This window comes from Pleurodeles waltl, chromosome 8 (genome assembly GCF_031143425.1).
Source record: "Pleurodeles waltl isolate 20211129_DDA chromosome 8, aPleWal1.hap1.20221129, whole genome shotgun sequence".
NCBI classification, from domain to species: Eukaryota; Metazoa; Chordata; class Amphibia; order Caudata; family Salamandridae; genus Pleurodeles; species Pleurodeles waltl.
The window spans coordinates 23,275,019-23,290,671 of NC_090447.1; the positions used below are offsets into that span (position 1 = coordinate 23,275,019).

A 15,653-nucleotide genomic window follows, 5' to 3' on the forward strand; every position below is an offset into this window, starting at 1 on the left:
TCTGTGCTGCTGCCCACTGGCACCTATCCTTAGTAACTCATGCCCTGGGTACCCAAGTAGAATTTACTAGGGATGTATAGTGGCAGCTAAAGGTGTTGCCAATTGTGACAATGCATCACAACAGTTTTGGGAAAGAGATCTGGCCCAGGGAACCAGGGGACCTGGGCACTAACAACTTTGAGACCACATCAAATATAAGGCAAAAAGTGGGGGCTAACTATGACAAACAAGACTTTTTCTCACATAGTCTACAGCATGAATGTTTATTGGTGCTGATCTGTTGGATAGCTGGCAGTGAAGACTTGATGTGGGGCGGTGTCGGGAGGGCGAGCGGAAGGTGTTGAGTAACCTAATAAGCACCTAAAACTACCTGCTGTAACCACTCTTGGGTATTTTATACAGTCTAAATCTTACTGATCCTGTAATATTATAAAATAAAACTTAACACATAGAATTCTGGATAAAAAAATAAGTTCTCCCAAATGGCAAAAACACTTTTCCTTTCCAAGGGATAATAAGTTTTAAAGTGCAGCTTAGTCAGAGCACAGTGGTGTGCTTTCTAACAGTATAATTTTGGTCAAATTTGTGTTTGGTGTAAATGCACACTGCAGCCCCATATGACTTTTAACTTCCATTAGGTTGATATATTTTCGGCACAATTTACTGAGGTTTTAGAAAAAAGTTAAATAAACTACATCCAGCAGTAATCCAGTGCAGAGTACATGTTTGTAGGAGGAACTACAGGCACAATGGCATAGCACACAGAGGCTTGCAACCAACAAAATCAGACAAGATAATAATGGGAGGACTACAACAACACAACAACAATTAGGGCCTTTCTTACATGAATTATTGGCAAAGTGATGATGTTTTGAAGTTTGTGTAGGCTGCTAAATCAGACATGTGTCTCACTACCAAACCTCATGTATGGACTGTGACAAGGAAGACTATGACTGGAAGCTATCCAAATTACTGGTAATTAACCAGGTAATTTATTTCCATTGATGAGAGGGAGATGTTCATCAGAGAGCACAACAGCCAGATTTGATACACACACACACACACACACGCATGAGTGCGTGTGCACACACTCACATTTAGCACAAATAAACATTATACTTGTTCCTTTAGAAAATTCTATGAATTCTTAACAAGAGTAATTGAAAATCATTCCACTATGACTATTTTAGTTAGTGTGTCAAACTAATAAATTTCCAATACTGTAAGCCTATCACAGCTCAAAAGTCAAAAGGATACTGTGGTTTTGTCACTCATAAAATAGAAAGTGGTGCTATCATATGAAGGTAACTATTACAATTTAAATGTATGTTTCCTAGAGTGACTGAAATGTTGCTTCAGACACTGTTCATCCAAATTCAAAGAATCTTTTTAGGGGAGAATTTGCTTAACTCATTCTTTCTCACTGGCACCCATCGACATCTAACGCATAATTAACATAACATCAATTTCAAACACAGCAACAAAAGAACACTGGTTTAACACATATCACTACATGTAAATTAAAGAACTTCTTCTGTCTCAGTGAGGATCCATTCAAATTCCTCAGAAATATCAAGTACCGTTGTTCCCAGAAGAATTGCTTGGTTGTTATTCCCTAAATTCCCACAATTCCTTCTAATTTCACATAGATGTGCCACCTTCTGAAGCCAGAAACAGGCACAAAGCACTCTTGACTAATAACATGTTTCTCCATATGGTGGGTGTCAATGATTATGCACTGCTACTGCACAGGCATAGTCATTCTAAATAACAAGTGGTTAGCTCAAAAGGCCAAAGACCCTATCATGGCCCAGGGGTGTGTGTAGGAATGGCAGAAGGTGATCTTAAAACAAATACAGCATGTGACATAAAAAAACATGGTTCCTTACTGTCCACATCCGTAGGTATCTGCCCAAAGAGTGTGAGGTAAGGCTGATATACCACACTTCGGAAGATCCAATCCAACCGTTCCTCATTTTGTACAAGGATCGCCTGCTTGGAGACTCCAAATGACACTACCCAAACAGCCAAAAGAAACAGGAAGAAGAAGATGTCCTTTATCTGAAATGAGAAATCAAGTTCTGTATGTACTTTAGCCAAAATATACTGCCCATTGCGCATCACTGTATTAAACTCTCCTGGGGTCAAATTTACCGGTATTTACCACAGAGGTGGAGAACTCTCTCTTCCAAACTATTAGTCTACCCACCTCATTTGGAGGCAGGCAGATTGAAGGTGTGTTGATGACAGAGTCTACTCCAGTTCCATCTCCAACATACTTCTCTGACGGCTCAATGGAGCACGGGCCATCGGAGGTGAGCCGTCAGACTTCCCATCCTATTTAGAGTAAGTTGTTGGATGTTTTTTTTTAATGTGTCAACCCCACGTAAAACCTGGGTGAGGGCAGTAAAAAATGATTCCCTCCCACCTAGGGAGAAAACTTCCATTGCATGGAGGGCATTTGTTTTACTGTTCATAAAACTCCAGTTGTGAGAGTTGGTCTTTGGATAAAGTAAATGGAAATGTCAAAACCAGCCCCTATGTGCCATGCGTTCCATCATCGCTTGTACAGGTTCTAAAAAAGGGTGCTACACCACTTCCTTCACACAAAGTACAACTAGCATGATAATGAAGTGTAAAGTACCATCAAATAATGCAAACTTGAAGTAGAGGAGTTTGGGGGATTTAATTTGATTGTGAAGAGGCAAAACAATGTAGGATCTGGCAAACAAGAGTATGTGGGTGGCACCGTGAGGAAGTACATACCAGACACATCTGAATGGGGTAAGTGTAACTCAGGTGTACTGTGGAGGAACTACACATTTGAAAACTGAGGTCACAAAGTTACATGATCAATTGTTTGTGTCCTCTAAAGCTCCCTCCTGCAAATAGTGCTGCTTGATGAAATGGAGAAATGGGCATGCAAGGTGCAATCAACAAATGATTCACATACCCATGTTTGATCTAAGCTGAATGAGTACAAGAGCTACCCAAATTGTTCATATGAACCTGGGATAATTACAAGGGAAAGCACATACTGACGCGAAACTCCCTTGAGAAAAAGTTATTGCATTCTAGGAGAATATACAGCCTGTGAGTCAATCACAAAAAGGATGCTTAGAGAGGGACAGCTTATAATCCTGTCACAGAACATCTCAACCTTTTTGTATATATTAAGCAGTACTCAGATGTGTGGCGGACACATCTCTTCATTGAGAATAAACACCCGAACATAAGCCATTGTTCATAAGAAAAACACAATATTGAAGGCAGTGCACCCCAGGTGAAAAGAAGAATACCTAAAGAAACAAATAATCAAACAATCACTGTTATTTCTTCAATCAATGTGCAGCCATAATGCATTATTTGAAATCATTATACAAGATGAGGCAAACAATCCTATTGTTTGAATGAAGACAAATAAGGTCAGTCCTGTTTGCTCTCGATGACATTTTGAGCCTTTGTTGTGGGTACTAGGGTCTCACCAGGACAAACAATGACCTGGGGGAAGGTGTTTCATGGTAGAATTACCAAGGAGGATAGAACTTTCAAAGGTGCTGAATCCTATCCCAATAAATGCAAGTCAGGGACCCATGAACACTGAAAGCGTTTAGTGCATCCAAATTCTGCCTGGTTAGTGCATACAGTCTTGAAGATAGATGAGGGCGGCTGACACAGATTAGAGGCAGTTACCATGATAAGGAATGGTAGTCGAATGTTCTCCCGGTCGGAACTGCCTTTAATATGTGTCAGCCGGACACAGAATCAATAATGACTGGAAGGAACTCACAAAAGCGTTCTAAGTCTTTTTGCAACAGAAATGTGTCCTTCAAGCCTATAGCACACGGCTAATAGCCCTGTTTGAGTTATGGAATATTTGAATGGTGTGCCAAAGGTGTCAATACGCTTTGATTTCCTATTCAAAGGGTTTGAGGGGAAGGCATTAAGAATTACTTTACTTGTAGAGGAGTGTGCATTAAAGCTGAGGGTATTTCATCCAAAAATTATGGTCGCCCGGAGCAAGTCTGTGTCACCTGGCCACAGGTCGACTGACCAGAGGAGTCTAACGTAATTTTCAACACGTGTCTACTACGTGGGTGACAGCGAATGTCTTGTTAGATCGCAATAGAGGTTCTGAAGAACTGGTTGGATAAATTTAGTCAGCAAGTTGTTTTTAATTTCAGCTGTAGAATTTTCGAGTAATAATAAGATCTTCAGATGCTGATCCGTATTGCAATGTTTTTTAAAAAATCAGCGAAATAAAAAAAATCTGCCAAATGAAATGTCTCAAACATAAAATGTGGCTTTGGTTGTATGAAATCCTTAAGCTTAGGGACTCTTGGTTTCTCGTGGGACATGGTAAGAATAGTTATCGAAATATAAAATTTTATTATATTAGTTTTAGTTTTGAGACCTGGAAATCCTTTATTTTACAGCTTTAAACCATAATCAAAACTGTGATTTTAATCCTCCAAATTGGTCACATAATTACATTCCCATCTTTGAGTACGACAATTTGGCTTTCTATAAGAACATTCACTCTACTTGTGCCCATGGGCTGAACAGTGTACCAAATGTTGTATTGAAGGATTATCCAATTTTGTGGAGATACATCCTGAGTCATCTTCTTATCAATATTTTTAATTAAGAAGTCATACAGAAATGTTGAAGATGGTTAATTTTACAAGCTCTCCATAATGTGGTGCATTGTGAGATCCCCAAAATATTGTTTAATAGCATTGTTAGATTCAGAAAGCAAACTGTTTATTGAATTTTCGTTGGACAAATCATCATTGTGACTTCAAGATGCGGATATGCTATAGTTCTCACAAACCGGCTTTCGGGCCAGCTTCTCTTGATACCATGATGGCTTTAAGCATGTTAGCTACTCGTTCTTTGGCAAACAGAAAATTGCTATTGGGTCACTGATAGAGCATTATAGTGTTTTTTAATGAATTATATTCAGATACTTGGTACATGAAAGATCTCTCATAAGAACCTTTTGTCCAAAACTTATACTAACAACAGCCTGAAACAAGGGTGTTTTCTTTATACACAGTGATTTGCCAGATCACTTTGATCATGTAGATGGATTGTCAGGTAAATTGATAGATGTCGTAATAAGCAACTGAGCACTTGCTGATAATATGATTATAGTATCCATAACTCAGATTGGCCTACAGCGCCATCTTCACTGTCTAATAGTAGAAGAAGTTGAGAAGCCTAAAATGAATATGTATCTAAAAACAAGTTTATTACCTGCCTGAATCCTTCCTTCACTTGGGCAATTGATTCCAATATACTTGAACATGACCGCAGTTATCCATATTTGAATGTAAAGTCAGATCACAAATTCAATTGGAATCTCCATGTCAACAGGATGACTTCTGGAGCGAGGGCACAGTGAATATTGTCAGACACTTCTATATTAAATATGAAGGGCATGCAATTGGTCCTGGTTTTAGCGTAGTAAGGTGGAAAATCAGTTACTACATTATTCTTCGTTTCAGTTGTCTTACAGTTAAAAATAGTTCTTAATTTTGAGGCATTGTACATACAATCAATATATCCAATATTCACTGTGTGATTGTCTACCCCTCATTGTCGCCAAAGCCTTTTTCTTTTCCATCCCTAGATGTTATTCAGTTTATTAATTTGATTTGCAGTTGTGCCATAGCACCCCAGATTCTCTGAAATATTAGATTACAAAGAATCTTTTCTTCAGAATCCTGATTCTCACTCTTTGTCGGTGAACCATATTAGTAGGATTATGTCGGAATATCAGCTCCCAAGTATTTTTCTACTAAAAATTTGCAAATGTCAATAAAAAAGATTGTCTTGTGAAAATAATCTGTATTTTCTCTTTATTATATCAACAGGCTCATTATGTTTAGTGTTCTTGCTCTGTTAAAAAAACTGCTTTATCTTGATTCAAATCTTGTTTATAAGATAAAAACAGATTTTCCATGTCTAAGACTATTCAATATTCTAGTTCTTCAGCTTGACAGTGCCTGGGCAAACTTTGCTACAAAAGGGAGGCTGTTGCTTAGCAGTGGTACTGAAGAATCCTTAGATCGTTTAATATGTTTCAGCCCAGGTTTAAGTTTCCACAGACACTGTCCGAGGTCCTAATCTTTATTATTGTACTGTAATAAATTGACCGGCTGTGTTGTTCCTCTTTAAGTTGGTTGTAGCAGAAACTGAAAGCGGTAGAGAAGCAAGCAACCCACGCGACACGGTGGTATGTAATTTGTTACTTTATGCCGTCAGTGACTGCTCCTGTTATGGTTCTGTATTTGAGGAAAGCCAGTTTTATTTGGTTATTTTTTATAGTCATGATTTTATTTTATTCAGTGAATGAACTTGTTTATCTACCTGCCTGCAGCACTGTACTGTTGCATGATGTGTAATACATGCACTCTACCAGTGCAAGCTCAAAGGAGGTTGAAATGTATTCACAGATGCCCATGTTTAGGTGCCTACTTAGCCTGTACCTCTGTATTTTCTCTCCACAGGTTTTCACTAAGCACTGTCATCCTCACATTGTAGATTTTCTCGCTTCACTGCGTTCTTATGCGGCCATTGATGGCCAAATCCTGTAGGGATAGTCTATGTCTAAATATTGCTGCTGTCCTTGTGGTTTTAAGGCACAGAGGGCACTTGCTGATGGATTGTATTTGATAGGAAAAAGAATGTGGAGTGTTTGCACCTTCTTCCGGTTCACACAGTCAACGTAAGAGTGTGTTTGCAGTATTTCATGTGACTTTAGTAGGCCGCAGTCATGCTTGATTACAATGAGTCCTGCCCGAAATGCTAATTTTCAATACATTACAATACATACATTTCACACAAAGCAGCACAACACTGTTTTGTGACACCGCTCTTGTCAACACTAGTGGCAGAAAAATTATCAACTGACGACCAGTGCTTCTCACCATCCTCTGCATCATGATGATCTTGGGCCCAAGGACCCTGCTGACGGTGAAGATGCACATGAGGCGGAGGCAGAAGACAATGAAGTCCAAAGCGAGGATGACTCTTCCTACATAGACGGAAGCGGTGATGCATCTGCAAACAGGAAGAGAAGGACAGCGTTCAGTGTGGTTCATTGCAAAGAGATTTGGGGAACACATGCTAATAAGAAGTGACTAATGGTATTGATCCATCCAAGCTACAAAACCCACTGGTATGCTTCTTGGGGCTATGGGCTGGTGATTGGAGAACATTGATGTGGAGCTAAGACTGGAGACCTGATACTTTGAAGGATCATGGATCACACAAGACTAGGATGAATCCATTGGGTTGGGTAGCACAACAACAGGACCATTACATGGACTCACAGACTGGTGTACGTGTTGGTGACACATAATAGTCCTTCTGCATTCCATGCAGGGAAATGCATGCGGTGTAGTATGTCTCTGGATTAAGTGTGTGCAATTTTTTATGTGTACACACATACATAGGCGTGCAAGATTTATAGGTGTGTCAAAGCATCAAGGGTGCTAACATGAAAGCTACTTCCAGAGATATGTGGCACACACGCTAATATTAACGGATTAATAGGACCTTTATAATATATAAGAGGCTGGCATACTTGTGGGTGACAAAATAGTGCCAGTGTCAAAGTGCATCCTGGGAGGCAAAGCCATGGAGAGTACTAAGCATATGTGTTTGTCTATGTGTGCGTTAGTGCACAGAGCTGTAAATGTGTCATAGAATGATGGGTGCTAACACGCATCATCTTCATACTACCAGACAGTTTCACATATCTCAGACTTCACACATCCATGTTGCCTTTTCCAACAGCCTTGCAGTGCATGATGTCCACCTAACAATGTGCAATCCCTCAATGACAATAATATGTCAAATATGCACTATACCCATGTTTGGAGCATTGTTGTGTGTGGGTAAACCTGTGTGTGTTTACACCTACAAAAAAGGTACACCCTGAGGCATGCACCAAACAGCGGCACGTCAACAAAGTACCCGCTTGTTTATACACCACTGTTTACATTGCTGGAAATTTGGCATTGCATTGCTCATTTGGCATTCAGGAAAGCTGATACAACCCTACTTTCAGAAGACAAACTAGAGCAATGAGGTCTCTATTAGGCTCTCCCTATCGTGCAAATGTGACCTGGTCCTACAGTCTCTTCACAAGTACGTAAAATGACTACACACAGTAGCGCCATCTTTAATTATTAGACTACTTTCATACAAGTGCCATATCAAAGTCAAACCTGTGGCCATGTGTAAGTCACCACAAGTGGCACCTTCGCGTGCCCCAAAGGTCAACCTCCAGCCTCGTGGTCTGGGGAACAGACCAGCGGGTGGCCCAGTATTTACAAGTCTGATATCCAGGAAAAAGAACATTTGTCATGGTGTGAGTCAAACCTCCACCAAACGCCTCTGGTAAAGATCATGGGCATCAATTCACCAAAATGCCAGAGGTGGTGGAAGTGAGTGCAAACACCATTTGACCTTTAGTTTGACTCACACACACACACATTTGCACAGATTCACACACTCATATAAACACACTCTCACACGCAACCATGCACACAACATACATTAAAAAAACTTTTTTGACGTACCTCAGTTGCCAGCTAGTGTCATATTTCAGATAACTACTCTATTTTTATTTCCCTAATAGTGAATACAATTATTCACATGACAAAATGGACAGAGAACCAGGAAAGTGGATCCCCAACCGGCATCCACAAGACGAGCTGCTCCTGTGTTCTAGGCACTGATTTTTGCCACCTCTGTGGACAAGAGGTCACAAAAACAGTGCCAGGAGTCGCGAGGGGAAAGCCAAGGATCCCAGCTGCAACCCATGGTGACTCCTAAATGACGTTCATGGTAAAGATGGATTCATGGCTTTGATTGCCCATCAGATCTTAGTTTCAGAGCCAACATTTGGGAGGCTATGAGACTATCTGGAGTAGCTGTGAGATGGGCGGGGACACCTCAGACAAAGGATCCCCTCCCTAGGACTGTACACAGCAAGTTGCAGCAGGCTTCACATACCCATACTTGGATATGTTCTAAAGATAGTCCATATGATAAATTCTACGTGCAATTTTCACAGGACCGAGAGGAATGTAGGTGCCACACATAAGAATTACTTAATGTGGATTCGATGAGGACCCAGGCATTGCCTTTTGGTCAAAATCCTGTTTCAGTCATTCACATTTCTGAGACAAATGAACAATGCTCACTAAAAGGTGTTGCTACTGTATTGACACTGGGCACACCATTATTATTTGTAGGGTTGTAAGACACTGATTCTCATTTCCTCCTTTTCCCTTAATTCTTTCTTTTCTTCCCTGCTTCTATTACTCTGGGTTACTATATATGTCCAAAATTTCTCTTCACCTTCAGTTCAACAACATTTATGATATCAAATATATTGAATATTGATTTGCAGTCATGCATGGTGAGGTCTCTTGAATTCTAACTGTCCTTGCCTATGACAGTGACGTGGGCATTATTTTGTTACCAAATAAAATAATAAACTAAAAAAATCATGAAACACTCTGGGCATAGAGCTCGGCTTAATTTGACCACTCTGAAGAAATGATGGAGATTTACCACTCATTGGTTGCAATCCCTGGCACCTATTACTGGAGGCAAACAATGACTCTCTGGTCTTCCGCAATGGTCCTACCATCCTAGCCACCACTGAAACATCTTCTGTCACTTTCCTTCCATTCGAGGAGATACCTTCAAAGAAGGCAATATGGTCCAGTATATATATCAATGGCAAACTCTATTAAACCTGCAAGGTAACACACACCGTACACACAACAATTTGACACTGGCAGCCAATATGATTGAACACAGCGCACTCTTCAGCTTACCATGTGTGCCTGGTACTGCCCTAGAACACACTGGTGGGTGACTTCCCCGCGATACCATCTTACATGTTAAAGGGATACAGTATGTTGCTCCTCTTCCTATAACATCACCCTACATTATTTTCATATGTGATGGGGTGGGGTCTATGGTGTGTGGCAGAAAAAAGAAAACTTGGAGTCAGAGCTCCACGGAAAATAACCTGTCTCCCCAGGGTCCTGGCCTGGGAGTACAGTGTGGAGTCCATCAGGGAGAGTGAAGACCAGGTAAGTAGTCCCTGCCAGTGATGTGTGTGCACTGAGAGAGTGCCTAGCCCAGTGGGATGCAAGGCTAGACACATTGTGAAAATGGCAGACTCCTGGCGCTGAGCTGGTTTGCTGCTAGTGCTGGACTCTAAAGAAAGGGTGGTGTGAAGCTGTGTGCAAGTACAAGTGCAAGGCTGGAGCACTGCAAGATGAGGGGTTTGCGCAGCTCTCTGTAGCAAGTTTGTAAAGGAGGGCAGTTGGTGAAGGAAAGTGTGCAGAAACTGATCTCAGAAGCAATAAGCAGGGTCGGGCCGCTCTACCTTGGTTAGCAATTCCGAGATCGGGTGTATTATTGGCAAGGCAGGCAGCACTATGTCACACATGAAACTCTGTGGAATTTCACAAAGTTCTTTACCAACTCTGTGTGTGCTCCATCCGGCCCTAATGTTAGAATCTTTCACCCTATTCTGCTCATAGAATGCACATAGTGATTTTAAATCCTATATTTTCTTCTCTCAAATGTATCCAGGCTGAAATGAGACGTCCACTTTCCTGGTCAGGACACGTGGCCATTCCATTTTTCTCTCTTAGCACCAGCCAATGCAAAATATCCTAAACTCTGCCTGGTGATGCTCAAGTGGGAGTTGCAAACGTTTAATCCACATGATTTAATGTTCACACTCAGTCACATATCTTCCACTATCTTGTCTTCTTGTTCGAAAAACCATAATGACTTTCTTACAAATATAAACTCTCTAGGTTGGTTCTATAGACAAAATTATTGTGCTAAAACAATTAGGGTGCGATTTGAGGCGCAAGATGGCAGACACCAGTCCATAGTGCTCAAGCACTAACCATTTAAAAACCTTCTGTGGCGTGGAATACTCTGAGACGAGGGCTCAGTACTTGGCCCTTTATTTTGATTGAAAGCAATGTGGGAAGTCCCAGAAAACTGACCTGCAATCCGCAAAATCAAGCCAGCTGACCAAAAGACCCTGCTGGGAGAGAGGGCTGGGCCAGGGCCTGTAGAGGGGTAGGTCCTGGCCCAGCAGGCTGTAGAGATAGTGCAGAAAACAAAGAGCTGGTGGAGACAGTAGAAAGAGCAGGGGGAAAGATCAGGGGTAGGACGAGGCCCTTCGAAGGGCAGATGATGCGGCAGACCCCTGGCTGCGAGGGGGATAGGTGCGTGAGAGCCCATGCGGTGCCCCGGAACACGGATGGGAACCAGAGGAGAAAGTCAGAGATGTATATGAGGCGGTGAGCCTGACAACACAGTTGAAACGGCGTTCCATAGGACCCATATACAAGCCAAAGAGTTAGAGCGCTGTTAATAAGGAGAGGGGCCTGGGAGACCCCGGACTAGACAAAATCCTTGTGTTAGTACCTGGGAGGAGATAAGTATGAAGGTGGCCGCCCAGGCTGTAATGAAAAGACTGCAATACTCTCTAATGGGCCCACTTGGGGGCCTCAGGACCATGCATGGTGGAAACAACTAGCTCCTACCCCAGTGATTAGCAGGACAGAGTGACTCCTGGGGGCACAGTGCCAAGGGGAACTACAACACCCCTCTGAGTTCCACTGGATTATTGACAGAAGACCTTGGATTCCAGATCTGTGACAGGAATGGGGCAGCTTTTAGTCCCCAACTAGTGGGTAAGGGTACTAACAAGAGGCAGGAGGACACGTAGGGCAGCACCTTTTCACCATGGGATGGACAACTGCCTCAGAGGAATCACTAGGCTGTTTGTGCTGCTCCCTCCTCCATCCATGGAATAAAGTAGGGGAGGTCTGGCAGGCCCTGGACAGATCAACGCCTTGTTGTCAAATTCAGTCAGAATGGCAAGAGTCAAAATATCATCCAAACAGGGAAAGATGGACAAATATACAAAACCCCTGCCTCTCCACACAGCAATTGTTGTGGAAGAATCCCCAGATCAGAGAGAAAATGACCGTCTAGTGACACCTTGTCTGGCGGGGGCAGACATCTGCAAGACTACCACCCAAGAAACAGATGTAGAAGGTTGCATAGCCAAGTTGGAAGGTACAATTCCGAACCTCGACAGACACAAATTGAAAGGAACAACGACCGAGCTGGTAGCCCGAGCACAGGACACTGAGGGTCACTCTAGCACAATAACGTGCACTTTACATGCTTCCCAGAGGGTGTACCGGGATCACACTCAGAACATTTTCTTGAAGAGTGGCTTCATATCATCATGCCCTCGGAGCACCTCTCTACTTGTTTCTTTATTGAACGGGTCCACCACACACTAGGGAAATGGCCACTGCCAGGAGCAGCTCCCAGGGCGATCATAGCTCATTTCCTGAACTACAGAGACATGATTCTTCACACAGTTAGATGCAAGGAAATATGGTGCACCATGACGGTAGTTAGGGGATTAGCATCAGAATCTTTGACGCTAGTCCGCTGCTTTACAGGATTAGCGTCAAAAATGTTTATGCTAATCCTGCAAAGCATCCAGTTGTCCATTGTAACCAATGGAAGCCCCCTTTTAACTCTTGCTCTGTGCAGCCATTAAAAGTGCAGAAAAAAAATGATGCAAAAAAACTCTCAGATTTCTTTGTGCCATTTTTTCGTCCCCCATAATAGGGGAACGCCCCCTTTGCATACATTATGCCTAGTGCAGGCATAATGTAGCACAAAAGGGTTACAAAGTGGCGCAATGCATGCATGTTGCAGGCATTTTTGCCCTTCGAATGCCACATTAGCGTAAAAAAGGTGACGCTAATGTGGCATTAGAATGGCACTAGGAGCTCTTAAATATGCCTCCTAGTCTTTCCCAACTACACAAGGTCGGCACAGAGGCAACAAAAATCATTCAAACAAGTGAAGCAACAATGAGGTGCTTTGAAGGTAAATTATGTCCTTCTCTACCCAGCGAAGCTTAGTGTCCTGTTCCAAGGAAAAGATTATGGGCCTGATTCTAACTTTGGAGGACGGTGTTAAACCGTCCCAAAAGTGGCAGATATACCACCTACCGTATTACGAGTTCCATAGGATATAATGGACTCGTAATACGGTAAGTGGTATATCCGCCACTTTTGGGAGGGTTTAACACCGTCCTCCAAAGTTAGAATCAGGCCCTATATTTTAACACTAGTGCTCAGGGATAGGAGTGACCAGAGGAACACCCCTAACTGAAGTCGGAGATATATACACGAATCATAGCAGGCCTTGGCGTAGTTTGACTCTTGCTCTAGGCAAGACTGCTGGTTTAGGGATGACAGTACTTATGTTTGTAGGTGACTATGCCAGTTTTACAACTAGTCGCAACTGTCGTCCCAACCGTCCTGACTCACAAGCAGCACCTCACCAAAAACCCACACAGTAAAAGGGGATTTGTGGCAGCCTTTACGCATGGACTCAAGAGTGTGACATCTCAGGGAGTGTTGTGGTTAAATGGAGATTACCCCTTTCTCACATAAACAATCATGTCTCAATCAAACACAGGCAATGAAGAAGATGCAGTAAGGTTTCAATAGGTTTTATTTAACAAAACTGCAATCTACAAATTGTGAAGACAAGAGTCATTAATACAAAGACCCCCACCATCTTGCAAAACCATAAAATGAGATACGAAATATGTCCTAGTACCTAATCTCTAACATAAGAGAGCTAGGTATGTTAAACCTAATCTGCCAATGCCATGTCCATGAGAAGAGCCTCCCAGCCCTCGTTACCCTGGAATGAGGTCTCTAGCTCAGACTGCGTAGGGACACGAAGACTAGGTCTGTGTCATGGCGACGTGCAGCATCGATAGCAGTGATGGCATCTGATTGGAATCCCTCTGACTATCTGTCTAAGTGAGGTGCATTTATACAGAACTGCTCGGACCCAAACATATGTCTGTTCCCAAACAATAGATAACAAGACAGGCTTGGGACTGCAATTTATGTAAACAATTCCCTCGAAGGCGCGAAGAGGGAAAGTACCTAATGTTCATACCTACAGTTTATCTTGGTCGCTTGATATTGATGCCTTAGCACGGTGGCACTGATAATGTGAAACTAAAACATTGGCCTGACTAGAAACAATGCAGCCGTCTTGGAAACATATAATTAAATAATTGCGCTAAAACAGAGCAAGCAAAGTAGAGTAAAAGTCACTAGGTAACGGGGGGCACAGGTCCGCAAACCAGAAGGCTAAGCTAACACCTGTTTCCCATTAAAACAAGATAGGATTCACTACAGCCTCTGTAGGCAAGATACGCAGAGCCCGCCAGAACCTTCGGAGATGTTCGACCCAGAGGAGATGGAGATTCCTGGTGGAGACCAAGAGAACACTATCAACAATATATCCTCGGACACGGAGGCTGGTGGGGTTCGGGAGACAGACAGAGTACAGGGTGCAGAAGGGGAGCCCTGGGACTCAGCCACATCACCACCTCACCACTGAATATAGACTAATCGGTGATGGACAGGGAGTACCTAAGAAAGTGAGCCTATAGTTGGGGAGGTCTTGCTGAATTAACAGCTGATCTTCCTTTGAGGAGAGGGGGAACCAGAGAGGGGAGAACAACATATCTTTCAGAAGTTTGGTATGTGGGCAGTTCAAGGCTTCCTTTTAGGGAAAGTGGGGAGGAGGAGAAAAATAGTAATTGTACTCTAAGGTTACAAGTTTAGGGCACTGCATGCACCTCAGGGGGCACAACATCTAACTAAAGGAAGAGGTGAGGGACCTGGGGGAGACAGCCGGACACCTCATGGTTACAAACATGACCCAGGCTACACACAAGGCCATGATGTATGATCACTTAAATATTCTTTCATGGAATGTCAATGTAATGGGATGTAAGATTAAAAGAGGAGTGGTAGCACAGTACCTGAGGAGAAATTCCCCTGACTTAGGGCTGCTACAGGAAAGGTACCTTCTGGGAACTAATTGCAGATGCCTCCACAAAGGGACAGAGGTGTACAAATCTGGCTAAGAGGTACCCACACCCTTTCACATAACCAAACAATGGTTAGACACTAAGGGATGTTACGTGGAGATGCAGGGGACCAGGAATAGGAGACGTCTCCATGCAGTAAATTATACTGTCCCCCTAAGTTAAAGAGTAAAACCCTGGTTAAAGTGAGACCTCTCTCACTGGATTTAACACACCAAAACACATTGCAGATAAATACTTTAACAATGTGATGCACAGACACTTGCATAGATATCCTTCCAGTATGCAGTCAAAACAAGGACACACAGGTCTGGGCTGCTTTGCACATACCTTATGGTTAATTGACGTATGAGGGGAAAAGCATGCAACTGACAGACAATATTCCTTCAACTCAGGGGCCCATGGATCATTGTCCTTTTTATACTATATATTCCTCCCAGCAGACAAGCTCCACTAGGTGGACAGGGCAGATTATTTGGCCAGAATTATCCAACCACGCCCCAGTATGGGTCACCATGGGGACACGTAGGGAGAACAAATGTGCCAGTGGAGGTTAGCGGCATGGGCACTCCAGGATGAAGATGTAGAATACTAAAGGTAGATAACCAACTCTACTGTACAGACAATAAGGGGTCAGTGG

At 42.6% G+C, this 15,653-nt stretch overlaps 1 protein-coding gene across 4 annotated transcripts in view; it reads right to left on the minus strand.

Moving 5' to 3' along the window:
* The window catches only part of LOC138249674 (transient receptor potential cation channel subfamily M member 2-like), a 519,042-nt gene that overhangs the window by 144,303 nt on the left and 359,086 nt on the right, over positions 1 to 15,653 (minus strand). For all 4 annotated transcript variants that reach the window (XR_011194834.1, XM_069203635.1, XM_069203637.1 and 1 more), the window contains 2 exons: positions 6,936 to 7,068; positions 1,890 to 2,061 (listed from right to left, as the gene is read on the minus strand). Coding sequence is in view for 3 of the 4 variants with exons in the window: in XM_069203635.1 (XP_069059736.1) it covers positions 1,890 to 2,061; positions 6,936 to 7,068 (305 nt within the window). In the remaining variant the exon portion in view is untranslated. The remainder of the gene's footprint in view (positions 1 to 1,889; positions 2,062 to 6,935; positions 7,069 to 15,653) is intronic.